Genomic DNA, 18,003 nt, shown 5'->3' with positions numbered 1-18,003 from the left:
GATGAAACGCAGCGGGTCAGGACGCACGAGGCACAGGGATGCGGGGATGTGCGCGGGGGTCCCCGGCTGCCCCCACGCCGAGGTCTCCCCCGCTCCGTACCCACACTCCCGCTCTGCAAGCAGGACCACCCCCCCACCCCCCTCCTCCTCCTCCTCCTCCCGCCCACCGCTGCTGCCCAGGGGCCGCTCCGCTCCGCCGCGCTCCGCTCCGCTCCGCTCCGCCCCGCAGCAGCCCAGGGGCGGTCCGTGGGCGGCGGGCGGGGGGCCGGCCCCGGCCTCGGCCCCGGCCCCGGCCCCGGCCCCAGCCCCAGCGCCGGCCCCAGCCCCCGCCGCCCGCGGGCCGCCGCGCCGCCCCGCATTGTCCGGGCGGCAGCGGCAGGATGCGGCGCCCCGCACGGCCGCCCGCCGCCGGGCTGAGCTAGGGCCCGCCGGCATGAGGAGGTGAGTGAGGGGCCGGGGGATGGACGTGGGGGGCACGGCGAGGGCTGGGGCGGCCGCCCGATCCCCCGCAGTGCCGAGGATGCCCGGCGGCGGGGGCAGGAGGCTGCCGCCCTCCCGGTATCCGCCGAGCACCGCTTTTGGGGTGAAAACGGACGGATTTTGGGCTGCGGGGCGACGGGCGCGGCGGCGGGACCGCGGGGGGAGGGGGCTGGTGCAGCCGGTAACCCAGCCCCTCCCGGGGGACGGGGCATCCCTCGCCGCTCCGGCTTTTGCCTTTCTCCTCCCTTCTTTACCCAAAAAGGGTGCAGTCGAGCCGGGCTAAACGCGCTCATGACGTGAACCCGCCCGGCGCGGACGGCCCCGGGGGCACCCGGCTCTGGCTGCTCCAGCGGCTCCTGCGCCCGGAGGGGTGCACTCGGCGGGGGGGAACCATCCATCACCCACCCACCCATCCATCCATCCATCCGTCCGTCCGTCCGTCCGTCCGTCCATCCACCGTGCAGGAACAATGCACGCTGCCCTCGGCCGCTGTCGCACGTCAGGCGCACGCTGGAGCGCTCGCCTTCAAAACAGTGCCGGTGCTGAGGAGCCGATGGCGATTTTTAATTGCCTGAAAGGTCCTTTTCTTTCCTCTTTTTCTTTTGAAGTGTGCTTTTCTCGTTTGGTGGACAAAAGGCACTTGGGGATTAACAAAAAGAACCCCGACCCGGGAAGGTTTTCAAGTAGCTTTATACTGTGTATTGCAGTAGAAATGCTCCAGGGTTTGGGGGTGCCGTGTGTTTGCTCTGCATCCCGGTCCTGGTTTCGCTCAGGGCAACATCGAGGTGAACGTGGTCGTTGCTCTGACCCCAGTTTGGCAACAGACGGATTTCAGGGGTGCAGATGCGTCTGGGGACTCGTGGGGTGTGCAGGGCTGCTCTCAGGGGGAGGGTGTGGGAACACACATAAGAACGGCTCAGAATTGCTCGTGGTGACCCCGTTCCCTGGTTCCCTTCCAACACCCTCCCAGCCGCGCCGGGGCCGGGCTCTGGCGCTGACAGGGCGCCGCGTTCGCCGTCCCCAAATGCCAGCGCGAGGCTCCGGCGCCTGTTTGCTCTTAGAGGTGCTTCTGAATTAAACATCTCTGCGAGGTCTGAGGGCTCGGGAGTTGTTTATCACATTAAACATTTGTTTTAGCTCTCTTTAGCAGGAGTGTGTTGACATTTTCTCTTGGGGGACTGCTGGGGATAACGAATGGGCCGTACTGTATTGTGTGCGCCTCGGAAAGCTGCGGGATCCTGCCATAACATAAACACCCAGGGCTGAATTCAGCCCAGAGCTGAGAGGAGTGGGTTTGCTGTTTACAGCAGCGCTGGTCCTGAGCTGCAGCTCCCATTTGAAGTTTATTATTGATTAAGGAAACATCCCCCTCGATACTTGTCAGCTATTGGTGTTCATTTTGTATCGCTGACAGCTGCAGTTTCGCTCCCCGCTCCGTGGCTGAGCTCTCAAGCTCTCGCAGGGGAGAAGGAGGGAGCCCAGTGGGTGTTGGGGCAGCGTGGCCCAGGGAGGAGCAGCCATGGGCTCACAATTCCTTTGCTCCACAGCCGGGAAGGGTTTCGCTGCCGCCGCCTTTGTTCTCCCCCGTCGCATTCTTCCCTTTTGCCATTATCATTTTGGTTAAACAGAAAGGCAAGTTGTGTACCATATGGATCATGTTAACAATTGCTTATCTGGGGGCTGGTGTTTTCTCCTCCCTCCCCTTTTTCCCCTGGCCTTTTTCTCCCTTCTGAGGTCTGGGGTTTTAACAGCATCTTGGGTTTGGTGCTGGCTTGACGTGGTCCCGTCCTCGTGAGTCCCATCAGAGTTAATTCCCCCGAGGTAAAACACAGAAGAAACGCTGAGGAATCTCCAAAGTGAATTTCCCTGGATGCTCTGAAATAGGGAAGAGAGTTGCTGAAGGAACCAGCGAGTCTGCTTTGGTAGATTCACACCTCTGCCCGTGTTTGGGGAGGGGGTGGATGGGCAGGATCCTGATGCTGCTTTACGTGTTTGTACAGACTGATACAAGCCAGGGCTGGGGCTTTTCCCAAATCCCTGCTGCAGGCTGCTCCCTGAATAAGCAGGCTGAAAGTTTTGAGCCCTCACCCCACGTCCATCCTCTGCTCCAGGAGATTTCAGTAGCCACCAGGAAAAAATAACACCCCCTCCCTAAACCAGGCTGTTATTTCGGGTGCCCAAATACAGATGCAGGGGCCTAACCTTAGGCCAAGGGAGTGGCCACTGGGTCACTTGATTCACCTCCTCCTTCCCCCACAGAAAAGGTAAACAGAAAAGCCTCTGGGAACCTTTGCCTCCCTTGGGAGGAGTGAAGTGATTCTGGATGGCACCTCGGCCCCTCTGCAACGACTGGACCACCGGCAAGATCCCTGGCAGGAGTCCTGGCAGCCTGTGCCACGTCTCGCTGGCATCTGCAGATGCTGCAGACTTCATTCATGTTCATTATTTTGGCCTCCTCCTAGCTGGGGAGATTCTCCCAAGGGCAGAAATGTCTCCTCCAGAATTTTTCTACCAAAGGACAAACATTCTCCTTCCTTCCTTCCCTTCTGTCCCTGCTTTTCCGATGGGTTGGGGTTTCTGCACCCCTCTGCTTTCATCCCCACAACTGGAAGGAGGTGGATCTTGTGTGGGGAAGGAGAAATCTCTGTCTCCACAGCTCACTGCAGCAGCTGCATGAGGATTCCTGAAGGGAATTTCCCCGCAGATGACATTAATGCATCTGGAGAAGCGACTGTGACCCCTGTGCCGCGCTGACCCTCGTGTTTATGCCATTGTAAACACTTTTCACTTGTATTTTTGTGAGCTCCAGTGGTTCTGTGCCTGGGAGACGTTTGACAGGGCTGTCAGGGAGGCTCCTTTTGTCGTCCCAGGGCAGAGCCCGTTGCATCTGGCCGAATGTCAGCTGGAATTTTGCAGCGTGCAGGGGCAGCTCCTTTGCTCAGTGCTCTCCCTCCCTCTGCTCCAGCAGATGTGGGTGCTGCTGAGGTGAGTCCTTCTTTGGCAGCTTTTGAGCAAAATGAAGATGCTTTTCTTCCTTTTTTGGGGGGTAAATGTGTGGTGCTCTGGCTCCAGAAAGCTCATCCCCGGTGCTGGTGCTGAGGGTCACTCGTATTGTCGGGCATCCTGCACTGTCATCCCCAGGGACACACGTGCCAGCGATGGCACCCCATGGAAGGGAGCTGCTGGGGCTAAAACAGACTTTATTAGCATTAACCAGGAAACCTCCCATTGCTGGATCAGCAGGGAATGAAAGTTCTTCCCAGTGCCCTGTTTTGAGAAGCAGTTTGTCCCCTCACAAGGTCCCGACTTTGTTGCAGCAATTACTTTCCCGTTGGCTTTTCCTTTGGGCTCAGCTTGTTCACGTGCTCTGGGGCAGCCAGAAGAGCTCCTCACCTTTTCTCTCTTATGTTGCTGAGCCTCCAGCAAGACCCTGGAGCTTTTTCTGCCCTGTGAGCCCAAGTCTTGATTTGCAGTGACAGTGCAGATGCAGCTGTGCCCAGGGATGGCAGCACCTCGGGTCTGCTCAGATGGGAGCAAGAGCTGAGAGTCAGCAACTGGTTCTCCACAGCAAAGTTTATTTTGCTGTGTGACGAGGGTGTTGTAAAGCCTCTCTGCTGGCCTTGTGGCCTGTCATCAGCTGAAGTTAATGTTGGTTAAATTGTACAGATCACTAGCACAATTTTTCCTGCAGTGCTGCATGCCTGGGGTCGCTTATCAGCAACTCCTCATCTTTATGGGGGCCCTAATAAACCCAGCCAAGGCCTCACAGATGCTGCTGACTGTGGCTGAGAGCAGGGGACAATGCAAATGTAAGGTTTTTTTTCTTCCCAGCTCCTTTCTCCTAAGGACAGACAACTCAATCAGGGAAGAAACCCAGGCATGTTGATTTAATTACAGCGATGCCATCGTGGCGTGTGGCGTGGTGCCCGAGGCACCGGGGTGCTGGGGAAGGGATGCTGGGGTGTGTTCCCTGAGGAGGGAGGATGCTGGGGTGTGCTCCCAGGAAAGGTGCTGGGATGTGCTCTCAAGTGAGATGTTTGGCTGCTGGTGTGGTACCCAGGAGAGTGGGTTTTTTCCCCCTCAGAGAAAGAAAAGAGCCACTTTTTTTTCTCTTTCTTTCACCGGAGAAAGTGAAAACTGATGTCAAGACAAATTGCACTTTAACCCACACTTGTCTTGCCTGCAAATAAAAAGCTGAATAATAGCTGAATAAGTATCCCCTCTCCCTGCCCTGGCCACGCTCGGAAGAGGAGCCTTCTCCTCACAAAGCCTCTGCTGTGTAAATAGATGAGCAGCACGGAGCTGGAGGGGACTCGTGGCATCAGGGGACGCTGCAGCGCCGGGGCTCTCCCTGTGATTAATCTTTCTCAGGCCCCTTGAAGAGCAACGGGACCAATGGCCTGGGTGCTTTGTCTGCTGCCAGGAGAAGGGACTCTCCCATCCCAGGCTGCTTCAAGCTTTTGGAAAGAAGCTGCAAAGCACTTGACTCTGCTCCCCACGTCCCGCTGCCTCCCGGAGTGGGATAATGGGGGTGTAATTGATGGCAAGAGGACTAATGGCTGCAGAAATGTGTAATTAAAGGCCAGGGGTGAGGTGCTGTGAGGCCACGCTGCACACGGGAGGTTAGAGAGGTTGAGTGTGTTTTGAAGGGCTCATCCTGCTCATCTTGCTGTGGGAGGGCAGGTCACCCTGCTCAGCGTGTCCCACGTGCCTGGCACAGGGTGCCATCATGGGGCTCCCCGGCTGACCCGGCCCCGTGCAGCAAAGCAACGTGGCTCTGGCTGTAGGGGGTTCCTTACCCATTGTGGCATCACTGCAGCTCTCTTCCTGTAATTTGGCTGGGTCTGGAATTGGCAGATCCCTGGGACTGGCCCCATCCTGCCTCCCATCCCCGTGTCCCAGTCCCAGCCCTGCGCCCCGGCTGGGTCTCAGAGCAGCGCCTCCTCCTCCTTCCCCCAAACACCGAATCAGGCCACGTGTTGCAAACATAAATCTGCTAAAACACCAACGTGCCACGAGCAGGTTGAGCTTTCCCAACCCCTGGGCTGAGCCCCCAGGGCTCTCCCTGCCTGGGCTGCACCCCAAGCCAGGGGAGAATCCTCGTGGGAATCCTGGGGGGAATCCTGGTGGTGGGAGGGATGTTGTGCTCAGGGTGGGTTTCTGGCAGTCAGAGCACTCCAAGGTGCCACCTTCCCTGCTGTGTGTGTCACTGATGGGGACACATCAAGTGCCACGCTGCCACTTCTTGATGTTAACCCTTCATAGCCTCACACTCTGCAAAATGGGTTTGAGCAGCTGCAGTGAAGTCCCAGCAACACAGAGACAAATACAGGGATGGAGATTTGGAGATCTATCAAGAGACTCCACCAAACAATGAGATTTAAACGACCTTCTTAAGTGTTGTCCCTGTTGTCCACCTCGCTGGTGTCCACTTCAGGTGATGTGGGTGCTTGGGGTGGATGAGACCCACGTCTGTTCCTCACAACCCAGGTACTCGCTCCGGAAAGGACGTCGTTGTGGCTCTGACCTTGGGCTGCTCATCTCCTCCTCCGACGAGGTGATTACTTTTTAATGAGTGGCTGCTGAAAAGGGAGGAAAATGAATTATTCCTGCCATAGGACGAGCTCTCAGAGGCAGGAGCAGCACGGCCCCGATCAATAACACGCTCGCACGGAGCCAAACCCTGCACCAAACTTCCCCCTGGTCCCTCACGCTGCTGCCACCTCTTTTTGTTCTCTTTTTCTGAGCAGCAGCCCTATATTGGGAGGTTGTTTGCACTCTGGGATGTGGCATTACGTAGAGTTGTGGTAGCCAGGGATCTGCACAAGCTCCCAGGAGAGGTGGGAGCTGCAGGAGCTCTGAGTGCAGCACCCAACAGCCTGGGTGTGGATGGGTGGGAAGCAGCAGTGTCAGCAAAGAAAGAAGCCCTGAAAAAAAAAAGGGGGAACTTCTGGAAAATCCATTAGTGAATGGAGTGCAGGAGGGAGCTGAGGCTTTTCAGGCTGCCCAGGCAAGAAAAAAAAAGAGGAATCCGCGAGTCAAAAGGGTTGTGAAAACAAAAGCCACTGTGAGAGGCCTCCCCCAGCCCGGCTCCAGCGGGGACACGGGGAGCCACGACTGCCCAGGGCAGGGAAGGTGCTCACAGGGGATGGGGACCATCATCCCACAGGGTATGTGATGGGGACATGTGGGGATTGCCAGGAAGGAGGTGCAGAAATGATGGAGAAGGGGAGTTTTTGCTCAAGTTCCCTGCGGAACGCGCTGCCAGGGAAGGCACCGAGGCGGAAAATGCAGCGGCGTTGCACGGTGCTGGGCAGGGCTGGGAGGCTTCCCCAGAATTAGAGTTAATTAAGATTGATTCGTTCCATGGAGGAGATGAGCTGGAGCGTTGCTGCTGCTGCTGTGGACAGGCTTGAGTGCACGGTGCAAATTATCTCCCCGCTGCAGCTCAGTTCCCGCGGCCGCCGCAGCCCCCGGCGCTGACCCCAGCCCAGGGCCGGATATTGGAGAAGATGGACCAGGGGCTGGTGGCTCCTGCTGTGGCTTTTGCCCTCTGGGGAGTTTGTTATTAGAGCTTCATGGGGAAAAACCTCCTGAGAGGAGAGGGCTTGGAGTAGGGGGTGCCTGTTCCTGGGCCCCTTCCCGAGCTGCAGAGCATCTCCTGCGTTTAACGACCTCCATCCACGTGCTAGTGGGAAGGTGAAACGTGATGGTAATGATTTCTTCTTGGAAAAAAAAGTCATTTAAAATTGTTTTCAGCCTTCTGGGGTTTATGTGTTTGCCAGGATTCATGTATTTTATGGAAGATCAGATCTCAGCTCCCCGGGGTGCAGCAGCCAGGCTCAGGACGTGGCCACCTAGTGCCTTGGCTTTGCTGCTTCTCTTGCTGTCTTGTGCAGGTCCCAGGGGCTGCATCCCACAGGCATCCCACTGCCACGTAGCAGCACCAGTCACAGGGTGGCTCAGGCCACCCAGATCCTCTGTCTGTGGGTTCAGGTGGGGTTGGACAATCCCTCTGGGGGAGATGTGGTGAAGTCCTGGTGGGTTTCAACAAGTGGGTTTGAAGGGAGGTCAGAATGAGGTTTTTCAAAGCAGCTTCTGTCTGCTACGTGGCTTCTGCAGGAGCAGAGATGGAGATGGTATGAAGCTGCCTTCAAACTATTTCTGCCCTGAGTTGACCTTTAAGGGCTGTGGCCTTTGATGACCTGAATGCTCAGCGATGCTCTTGCTAAAATCCTCCATTCCTACCCAAGAACCATCCTTCAAGCATCAGGCTGGTGGAAAACACATCTGGAATGTCCCCCCCCAAGGAACGTTCTGCAGCAGACAAGGTGGATGAGGGCAGGAGAGGCTCTGCCAGAGGAGACACGGCGATGTGGCTGGGAGTGAGAGTGCTGCTGGATGGAGCTGTGTTCTGCAAGAGCTGAAGCACAGCCATGGCAGGGAGGGGGCAAAACGGTGATGGATTCATGGGATAATTAATCTTTTGGGATTAATGCTCCACTTGGAAGCTCTGGAGGGTCTGTGCCAGTGGAGCAGCCAGAGCAGAGGCTGAGGCAGTCCCACCTCTCAGTGGTTTCGAGACCCAAATGCACAGTTGAGCAGTTTTGTGCTGTGTTCCTGGGGGTGGCTGCAAGGCTGAAGCCCAGATCTCAGTGCTCCATGAGACCTGGGGACAAGTCACATTAAGAAAAAGCTAAATAGCAAGAAAGAGCTTGATTCCTCTTCCTCATCACCACTTTGGTTTAGGTCCCTTTTATTGCTTGTCGCTGAGATGCCGAGGGACGTGGGTCAGTGGTGGGCTTGGCAGTGGGAGGTGAGTGCTTGGACTTGATCATAAAGGTCTTTTCCAACCAAAATGATCACAGGACTGGCATTCTTTTTCTCCCATCCATCATATATTGAAAGGTGGCACAAAACTCCTCGACCCCCCTAATTGCATCAGCTGGTTATCCATGATATCTGGGGTGGTTTGTTGCTGTATCCCCTCGATCTGGGGATTCCCAGGCCACGTGCCGTGGACGGTCTCCTCCCGGTGCTGCTGAGCTGAGCTGCTGCCCTCGCTGTGACAGATGGGTGATGCTCAGCTGCTGCCAGCCTGAGCAGATCCATATTAATATTTCATTTGTGGCCGTGTGCTGGAGCAGCACAGATGGGGGATGGCCCCGTTGGTCACTCACACTGCTGCCCAGCTGCTCTGCACTTGATATATGAGTGGACAAGAGCGGACGCTGGAGCCTTCGTCTCACGGCGGCCGGGGGCTGAGGCTGTTTCTCCTGGGGGTGGGGAGAGGGCACGGTGGGAGTTAGCCTAAATCCCTTTAACATATGTACATTGACCCTGCTCTGATTGCAATACCATCCTCGGCTTTGTCGGCACCGGTTAGGAGGGGATGGGGAATGTGGTGGACAAAGGGATGCAGCTCCCCGATGGATTTACCAAACAAACCCCAAATTTGCCTTGGAAAAACTCTGCTGTTTGTGCTCTGTCAGCACGCTGAGGGATGGGCTGCCTGGCCTGGCTCTGCAGGGGAAGGCGTGGGGGGAGTTTAAACATCTCTGCACGTGCTGCTGGGGTATTGCACTTGGCTTCTGTCCCCTGGAAGCAGGGCTTTGGGTTCTCCCTGGCTCTGGTTCCGGCTGGTGGAAGTCACTGACAGCCTGTTTCGCTTGTTCTGGACCCACCAGCGTGGGGGTTGACTAGAGATGGCTGGTGTGTAGCTTAAGTGTGTGCAGAAATGTTGCTGGAATCTGCAGGATTAATGTGCAACGAGGCTCAGGACCACGGCGAGTGCAGATGGAGTGTCTGTGTGGGTTATAGCTCTGATTTATAGCCGTCATCTGAGTTGCTGTTGAGCTTTGCCAACAGAGGCAGTGACGAGCCCCAGCCCAGGACAAACTCCTGGCACCACAGGCTGAAAACGTCATCAGGAAATGTCTCATTCAAGAGCAGAAAAAGTCCTTCCCTTGCCTCCTGTTCGTCAGACAGACTTGGGAGAGTCTGGTTGTCTCCTCCTTCATTGTTTTCCCCCAGATTGCCTTTATTGTTGAAGACATCACTGCAGCTGCTGCAAGAGCTGCAGCATCCCTGCACGGGTGCAAAAAGCCTCTCAGTGCCACAGATCCAGCTGCAGCAGCAGTTGCACTGATGTCAGGCTGCATCCCTGCCATGACTATTGATCCAGATTCTTGTCTGGACCCACCATCAGGTGCTGGTATCAAAACCCAGCACAGAAGATCCATCACACGCAACATCCTTGATCTGAGAAGCCTTGGTGATGGCTGGGCTGTGGAAAGGGGGCTCCCAGCACTCAGGTTTGCTCCCTCTGGACTCCAAAGTTGCACATTGGAGGATAAAAAGCTTGCCAGCTTGGGCAATGGTGCCTGGATCTGGGCCGGGCTCTGCCTGAGAAGCCGATGGCATCGGCCGCGCTGCTGAGGGTGGCTGCAGGGAATAATGAACCTGCTCAGTGTCTTTGGAAAAGGAACTCCCAGCATAAATCCTCCAAGCTGGCAGCTCTGCAGAAAAAGGAGCGTTTAAACCAGCCAAGACAGCAGCAGCACGAGCACAGCATTCCTGAGGCATCAGTTCCTTCCTGCCCTGGGGAGTCTGAGGGCACAATGTCTGCCCCTTCCCAAGGGCTGGGATGCTTCTCGGGGCAGTGAGGGCTGCCCAAGGGCCAGGGGAGATGCACTCGGTGCTTCCTGGGGCTGCAGATCTCTTCTTCACTGGACATGGGCACTTGGGGCAGTTTGCCTGGGTTTAAAGCCTGGCTTTAGTGCACCCTCAGCTTGAACGTGTTTGCTCTTGTGTGCTCTCCTCTCCTTTGCCCTCCAAATCCATTCCAGCCCTCTCCTGATCCCCCCCCCCACCAAGGGATGTGGGATTGCTGCAGCCATCAGCATATGCTGCCTGTGGGTCATCTCCCAGTTTCCCTGCCTGGGTTTTTATGCACCAGCATTTATGCCCCAGTACATGGGGCTGGGACAAGAGCCTATAAAACACACGCCTATGCTCTGCATCCAGGGGCTTGTGGATGATGCATCTGCGCTCCAACAAAGGCAGCCCACACCAGGATGCTGCTCAGGGCAGCCCCATGTCCCCACAGCCTCATGGCTGAAATCCCCTGGAGAGAGCTTTTCCCCGGGGTGGGGGGTGGGAGGGGGGGGCTATGGTGGGAGGGAGCGCACCCCATCCCCATCCCCATCCCCATCCCCATCCCCATCCCCATCCCCATCCCCATCCCCATCCCCATCCACCACTGAGCCGTTGGACACCCTCGGCGGTGCGCCCCGCTAAAAGCCTCTGAACAAAAGCCCAGTTCAGAGTGGCTGCTGAATAGATTAACAAGATTTCCATAATTAGGGCGGGCGGGAACAATAGGATTCTCCCCTGCCCAGCCCCCCCTGCCCGCCTTTGTCTTGCACCGGGGATAATGGGCAGCAGTGAGGGTGGGAACCAGCCTGGCCATTTGGTCACTGGACAGTAATTTTCTCACACTGCCAAGGGGAGCATTGAAACATCTGTCCCGCTCTGCTGCCTCATTCACGTCCCATTTCAAACCCCTGACAACTTCTCCCTCCCCCTCCGCCTCGTTTGCCAGGGGCTTTCCGGGACTCTGGGCTTTTCTTCTCCCAAATATGCATCTTGTCTCTAAAGGGGTGGGGTGGAGGTGGGTTTTGGGGATGGAGGTGGGTTTGCTTGTCCTTCCTGTCCTCTCTCTGCTGGCAGCACCCCTTGCAAACCTCTGCCTGTCCATCCCCCTGTGCCCTTCTCCTCGCAGTGACTTCACTGTTAGGCTGAGGAATGGGGCTTGAGGAGCGTTTGCAGTGGTGATGGGCTTCCAGCCACACACACAGCGTTGGCCACCTTCCTGCAGGCTCTTAGAAAAGCAATTCCCATCACCAGGTACATCTGTAGGTGCTGATTTTCAGCTGATGCACAAGCTGTGAGGCTCCTTCCCTGCTAGGGGCGAAAAGCTGGGAGCTGCTCAGAGCAGTGACCGTTGCTGTGTGGGGTTTGTGTCTCTCCTTGGTGTGTGGTGTCCTCAGAAGTGAAGCTCACGCCACCTGATGCTGTATTGCAGGAGAAGACCGGTGTAGAGTTGGTTTGGGCTGGGGGGTGCAGGTCCTCCCTTCTCCAGGAGGGATGGGGGAGAGTCTCTGTGCTGCTGTCCAGGGCACCTTCAGAAGCAGCAGCCTGGAAATGTGGTTGAGACTTGCTGGTTGTGGTGGTGGTGGCACCTTGCCCCTGCCCTGCTGCTCCACACCGAGCCCTGTGCCACGGTGGCTGCTGGAGCTTCCCAGACCCTTTCCTCCTCCCCTGAGCTCTGGGTGCCTGCAGACTGCATTTTTTGGGAGGCCAAAAGCAGCTGCTGTGTGCACCTCCAGCACACCATGTGCAAGGATGGAGGAAACTCCTGGTGCTTTAGTTCAAACAAAACCCAGGACAAAACGTTAAGAAGTGTCTTATTCCTGCTGGACTCACCAAAACCCTCCTTTTCCCTCTGCTTGGTGCCTTTTGCTTGCAGGCAGAGGGAGGAGCCCCTCGTCCCTCTGTGCCCAGCCAGACCCCACGTTTGGCTTGGGGGGAATGTGGGTTTCTGGGGCAGCTTCTCCTTTGTGCTTGTTAGAAGGGTCCTTTCCCGTCTCCACTGTCTCTGCCTGAGCGTTTATCTGTCTGGAGCACTTTAATCACGGCCAGTAAATGCAGGGAGGATGCCGGATAAAGCCACGCAAAGCCACCATTTAAATCCTCTTGTGTAAGTTTGATATCCAAAGTGGAAGTACAAATGCCCTATAAGTCAATTAAAGCATTAAGTAATCTAATTGTGCTGCGGTCACAAAGTGGCTTAAAGGCTGAGAGGGGCCAGTGAATGGTGCACGAGGTGCTCTCCCAGCTCCTGCCTCAGCCATCCCCGGAGGCTGGGGGTGGACAGGGGGGGACAGGGAGGACTTGCATCAGGGATGGGGATGGGGACATTGCCAGCACCCTCAGGACTGGAACAGGAGGGGGTGACACTGACCTTGGGGTGTGGAGCTGCGAGGTGGGGTCAGTGGGGACTGCTGCAGGATGTGTTTGCCTCCCAGTGCCGTTGCAGCCCCGTTGCAGGGGTGGGTCTGGGCACAGCTGTGACCTTTCTGTCTGTCCCTCGGTTGGAGAAAGTCACAGAATCGGTTTTGCTTAGAAAAGACCTTTAAAATCATTGAGTCCAAACACTAACCCACATCCCTCAACACCTCAGTCACAAGGCTTTCACAGAATCTCAAGGGTTGGAAGGGAGCTGGGAAGCTCAGCCAGTGCAACCCCCTGCCAGAGCTGCAGCACCCAGAGCAGGGCACACAGGGACTCATCCAGCTGGGGTTGGGATGTCTCCAGAGCAGGAGCCTCCACAGCCCATCTGGGCAGCCCCTGCCAGTGCTCCCTCACCTCAGCAGGGAACAAATTCTGCCTTGTGTGTCTCTGGAACCTCTGATGTTGCAGCTTGTGCCTGTTGCCCCTTGTCCTGTCATTGGCCATCCCTGAGCACAGCCTGGCTCCAGCCTCCTGCCACTTGTGAACATGACTGAGCTCAGCCCTCAGGCTCCTCTTCTCCAAGCTGCAGAGCCCCAGCTCCCTCAGCCTTTCAGCACAAGGCAGATGCTCCACTGCAGCATCTCTGTGCCCTGTGCTGAGCTCTCTCCAGCAGCTCCCTGTCCTTCTGCAGCTGAGGGGCCCAGAGCTGGCCACAACACCCCAGATGTGCTCTCAGCAGGGCAGAGCAGAGGGGCAGCAGAACCTCTCTGACCTCCTGCCCACAGCCCTTCTGCCCCAGCCCAGGCTGCCATTGGCCTCTTGGCTCATGGTCTCCAGGGATATCAAGCTCTTTCAGTACCTCCAGGCTATTCCCAGGAGGATACTTGTGCTGGGGGGTGGTCAAGAGGATTTGTGCCTGGAAAATTTCAAGCAGGAGCGTGTTGGGAGGCGCGACGTGGGCTGGGAGGATGGGGCAGCACCGTGGGGTTTGAGATCCCTGATCCCTGGTGCTGGTCCCCATTTCACTGCTCTCACCCTGCACCACCCTGTCCCCGCAGGTCTGTCGAAGATGCACTGGTCACCAGAGCATGCCCAGTCCCTCAACCAGTGGCCGGAGCAGCACCTCGACGTCTCCTCCACCACCTCCTCGCCAGCCCACAAGTCCGAGCTCTACCCCAGCACCCGCCAGCGCTTCAACTACGCCTGGGCCAACGACGACATCTCGGCCCTCACGGCCTCCAACCTCCTCAAGAGGTACGCCGAGAAGTACTCGGGGGTGCTGGAGGCGCCCTACGAGCGCCCGGCGCTCGGCGGCTACGGGGATGGAGCCTTCGGGCCGGTTAACGGGCAGAAGGGAGACGCGGAGCCCTGGCCGGCGGCTCACGGCTCGGACGGCGCCTACCCCCTGACCCCCATCCACGATGGCCTCCCCGGGGCCAAGGCGGTGGTGCCCCCGTCCGTCCCCCCCAGCGGCGGGGCCATCGGCCTCGGCGGCTCCCCGGTGGTGTCGGCCAACCTCGGCGACCCCATCTACGCCGGCAACTCCTGCGGAGGGGCCGCGGGCGGCTCTGGTGGGCTGGGCTCGGCTCAGGAGTACCCCTCAGGCTACGGTGGCACCTATTTGCCCTCCGGCTACTGCACCCAACCGGCGGCGGCGCTCCCCCCTCCTCATCCCCCCACCCTCCACGGCTCGGGGCTCCTGCAGCCCCCTCACCCCTCGCCCGCCCTGGTGCCGGGCTACGGCTCCTCGGGCCCCATGTACAACTACGCCGCGGGCAGTTACCCGCCGCAGCCGGGCTACGGCACCATCCACCCGCCCCATCCCTCCGCCTCCTACCTGCCCTCCGGCATCGCGGCGCCCACCCCCATCCCGGCCCCGCCGCCCGCCGCCCGCCCCCCCGGGGTCCCCGCTTACGGCTACCAGGGAGCCGGTTTGGCCCCCTTGGCCGTGCCGCCCATCGGCACCGAGGCGGCGGGGGCGCTGAAGAGGAAAGCTTTCGACATCTCTGGCGGGGAGGACGACGGGGAGGGCAGGTACAGGAAATACAGCTACGAGCAGCCAAAGTCCCCCTACGCCGTGTCGGACAACGGCGAGTGCCGGGGCAACGGCTTCGGCGGCAGCGCCGAGTCCCCCCAGGTGACCTTCAAGGCCGGGAAGAGGGCGGCTGGAGCCGGGAGCGCCGAGGAGCACGCGGGCAAGTACGGCGGGACGCCGATGAAGAGCGTGGTCTCGCCTCCCTACGGCACCGGCGACGCTCCCCTGCGCCCGGCCGAGCCCTTCGAGAAGTTCAGCCCACCCCTGGCTAACGGGGAGCGGGGGGCCGAGACGGGACCCCACTTCCCACTGCGCCTGCCCCCCAAAGCGCCGGTTTTCGGCAGCGCGCCGGTGGAGGAGCAACCCAAGAACGTCGACCCGCTGGTGTTGGAGCTGGTGAACACCAAGATCGTGGAGAGGGGGCCTCCCGTGCAGTGGACGGACATCGCCGGGCAGGTCTCAGTGAAGGCGGCCGTCGAGGAGGAGCTGGTGTGGCCCATCCTGCGTCCCGGCGCCTACACCGGGGCCAACCGGCCGCCACGAACCATCCTGCTCTTCGGCCCCCGCGGCACGGGGAAGACGCTGCTGAGCCGCTGCATCTCCACCCAGCTGGGCTCCACCTTGCTGAAGCTCAGCGGGACGACCCTGCTCTCCACCTGGAAAGCCGAAGCCGAGAAGATCCTGCAGACCGTCTTCTTCGTGGCCAGCTGCCGGCAGCCCGCCGTGGTCCTCATCACCGAGGCCGAGTCCTTGCTGGGGGCTCGGGCTGGAGAGGACGGCGGCCAAGTGAGCAACCTCAAGTCCCAACTCCTCTCCTACCTGGACAACGTGGCTACCTCATCGGAGCAGAACGTGGTGGTCATCGGCACCACGTCTCGTCCCGGCAGCATGGACGAAGCTTCTCACCGGCGCTTCGCCAAGCGGTTCTACATCTCCCCTCCGGACAGCATGGCGCGGCGCCAGATCCTCCACCATGCCCTGGCCCAGCAGAGCTGCTGCCTGAGCGAGCGGGAGATGGGTTCCCTGGTGCAGCACACCGAGAGCTTCTCGGGCAGCGAGCTCATCCAGCTCTGCCAACACGCCGGGGCCACCACCACGCTGCACGCTTTGCCGGGTCAAATCCAACCCACCTCTTACCAGGACCTGGAGAAAGCCTTCTGCAAGGTCCGTCCTGCTGCCTCCCAGAAGGAGCTGGACTTGTTCCTGGAGTGGGATAAGATGTACGGCACGAGGCACTGACGGCGCTGGGGCCGCGGGGACAGACCCTTCACCCAGCGCCAGGCTCCGGGGCCGGTTTGGGGCTTTGGCTGATGAACGTGGTGGGTTTGGAGGGGTCACCTTGGGGTCTGTGGAGGCTCCACTTGTCCCTCAGAGCCTCACCTGAGGGACCCCTCCTCCCAAAGCGTAGGAGACCCCCCCGGACAGCCCCTGCAGCAGCACCACATACCTCTCCTGGACTATTTGGGACTCGGGCTTTTCCTCTCTCTGGTGTTTTGGAGGTCGGCGCCCGCTGAACTCAGGACAAACCTATTTATTATTTCCCCGTCCGTCCGTCCGTCCGTCCCCGGGGCCGAGCCGCAGCCAGCGGGGCCGGAGGCTCCGGCAGCGGATGCACGAGCTCCCCCCGTCCACCCTGAACCTCTGTTACCGCTTGGGGTTGGGATTTCCCCACAGAAATACCTCCTTCGCAACCAAACTCACCCCCTGGCACGTGGCCACGGTGTCCTGGACTGGGGAGGGGGCGACTGGGGACGGGGACACACAAAACCGAGGGGTTTTGGAGTCAAATGCTGTAGATGGTTTAATATCCTAGACTTGGGGGTGGGGGGGGTGGGGGGGGTTTATTTTTGTAAGGTATGTAGGATTTTGTTTGTTTGTTTGGGGAGGGGAGGGGGTTTGTTTTGGTTTCTTTTTTAACTACTCAGGAAAAGAATTACCTCAGAAAAGAAAGGAAGAAGAATGTGCTTTTAAAACCTCTTTTAGAACCTCTTTTATTCAAAAACCTCTTTTAAAACCTCTTTCAAACCTCTTTTAAAACCTCTTTCATTCAAAACCTCTTTTAAAACCTTTTAAAACCTCTTTCAAAACCTCTTCTAAAATCTGGTTTATTCAAAACCTTTTAAAACCTCTTTTAAAACCTCTTTCATTCAAAACCTCTTCTAAAACCTCTTGAAAAACCTCTTTTATTGAAAAAACCTCTTTCAGAACCTCTTTTAAAACCTCTTTTATTCAAAACCTCATTTAAAACCTCTTAAAAAACCTCTTTTACTGAAAAACCTCTTTTAAAACCTCTTTAAAAACCCATTTTACTCAAAACCTCTTTTAAAACCTCCTTTAAAACCTCTTTAAAGACCTCTTCTATTCCAAACCTCTTTTAAAACCTTTTAAAATCTCCTTTAAAACCTCTTTTAAAACCTTTTTCATTCAAAACCTCTTTTAAAACCTCTTTAAAACCTCTTTTACTGAAAAACCTCTTTAAAAACCTTTTAAAACCTCTTTTATTCAAAACTTCTTTTAAAACCTCTTTAAAAACCTCTTTTACTCAAAACCTCCTTTAAAACCTCTTTTTTAACTTCTCAGATAAGGAAAAAGGTAAAAAAGAGAGGTTTTTTTTGTTCAAAGAGTGTTTCAGCCCTAGGACGAAGCTGCCTCCTGTGTGTGTGCTTTTGCTTCCAAAAAGAAAAGGGGTGGAGGGAGAGAGGAGAGAAAGGAAGGAAGAAACAATAAGACTTGAAGCTGTTACAAAGATGAAAGTTGAATGTATTTCGGGTGCTTCTCACACGTGTTAGGCCATAATTTTGTGTTGCTTTTCCTTGTTTTTGGTTGTTGTTGTCCTTGTTGTTGTTGTTCTGGTGGGTTTTTCACATCCTTCTGGTAGGGTTTTGGTGATGTGGCTTCAACTGGAGGGGTCTCAGGGCTGTGGTTTGGGAGCCGCCGCTGCTGGCACCACTTTTTGGCTCAGGCTGAGTCCTCCAGCATCCCCCAGTGAGGATGATGATGGGGGGTGGTATTTGGGGAGGGGGCACCGGCCCTGGGGCTCTCTGGGCACCCCCAGAGAAGGGATTGTTTTGGTTTCCCCTCCCCACAGTCACCACAAAGCCCCGGTGGAGGTTGACAGGGGCCATAAAATTGGGCAAAAATCACTTTTTGTCCCCCAAAAGTGTCTCAGGGCTGAGTGTGGGCTGTGGGCTTCTGCTCTGGAGGTTCAAAATGTCCCAATTTAAAGGAAAAAAAGGAGTTTTCCCTGTTTTGTTGAATATTATAGTGGAGGGGGGGGCAGCAGCTCCAGGGCCACCCACCAGCCCCGAGCAACCCCCCCTCCACAATACCTCAGGGTCAAGGGGACACATCCCTTGCAGGGGGAGCTTCCCCTCCCCATCCCAGGAACGAAGCAGCTGCCAGTTTTGGGATGTTCTCCCAGTTTTGGGATGTTCTCCCAGTTTCTTTGCAGTTTCTCCCCTCGGCAGCCGCTG

General features: G+C 57.3%; 1 protein-coding gene across 1 annotated transcript; it reads left to right on the top strand.

Moving 5' to 3' along the window:
* Positions 1-363: 363 nt before the first annotated feature.
* Positions 364-16,256, top strand: FIGNL2 (fidgetin like 2). Its single transcript, XM_062015482.1, has 2 exons — positions 364-441; positions 13,554-16,256. Exon 2 carries the CDS (start codon positions 13,565-13,567, stop codon positions 15,767-15,769), a length of 2,205 nt encoding a protein of 734 aa, XP_061871466.1. The 5' UTR covers positions 364-441; positions 13,554-13,564; the 3' UTR covers positions 15,770-16,256.
* The last annotated feature ends 1,747 nt before the right edge of the window (positions 16,257-18,003 follow it).

This window comes from Colius striatus, chromosome 26, assembly GCF_028858725.1.
Source record: "Colius striatus isolate bColStr4 chromosome 26, bColStr4.1.hap1, whole genome shotgun sequence".
Lineage (NCBI taxonomy): Eukaryota > Metazoa > Chordata > Aves > Coliiformes > Coliidae > Colius > Colius striatus.
This window is presented reverse-complemented; position numbering and strand designations above follow the sequence as displayed.

What these genes read in the sequence shown, in the direction of transcription:
- FIGNL2 (XM_062015482.1), top strand. Translation starts at nt 13,565, where the DNA reads ATGCACTGGTCACCAGAGCATGCCCAGTCCCTCAACCAGTGGCCGGAG.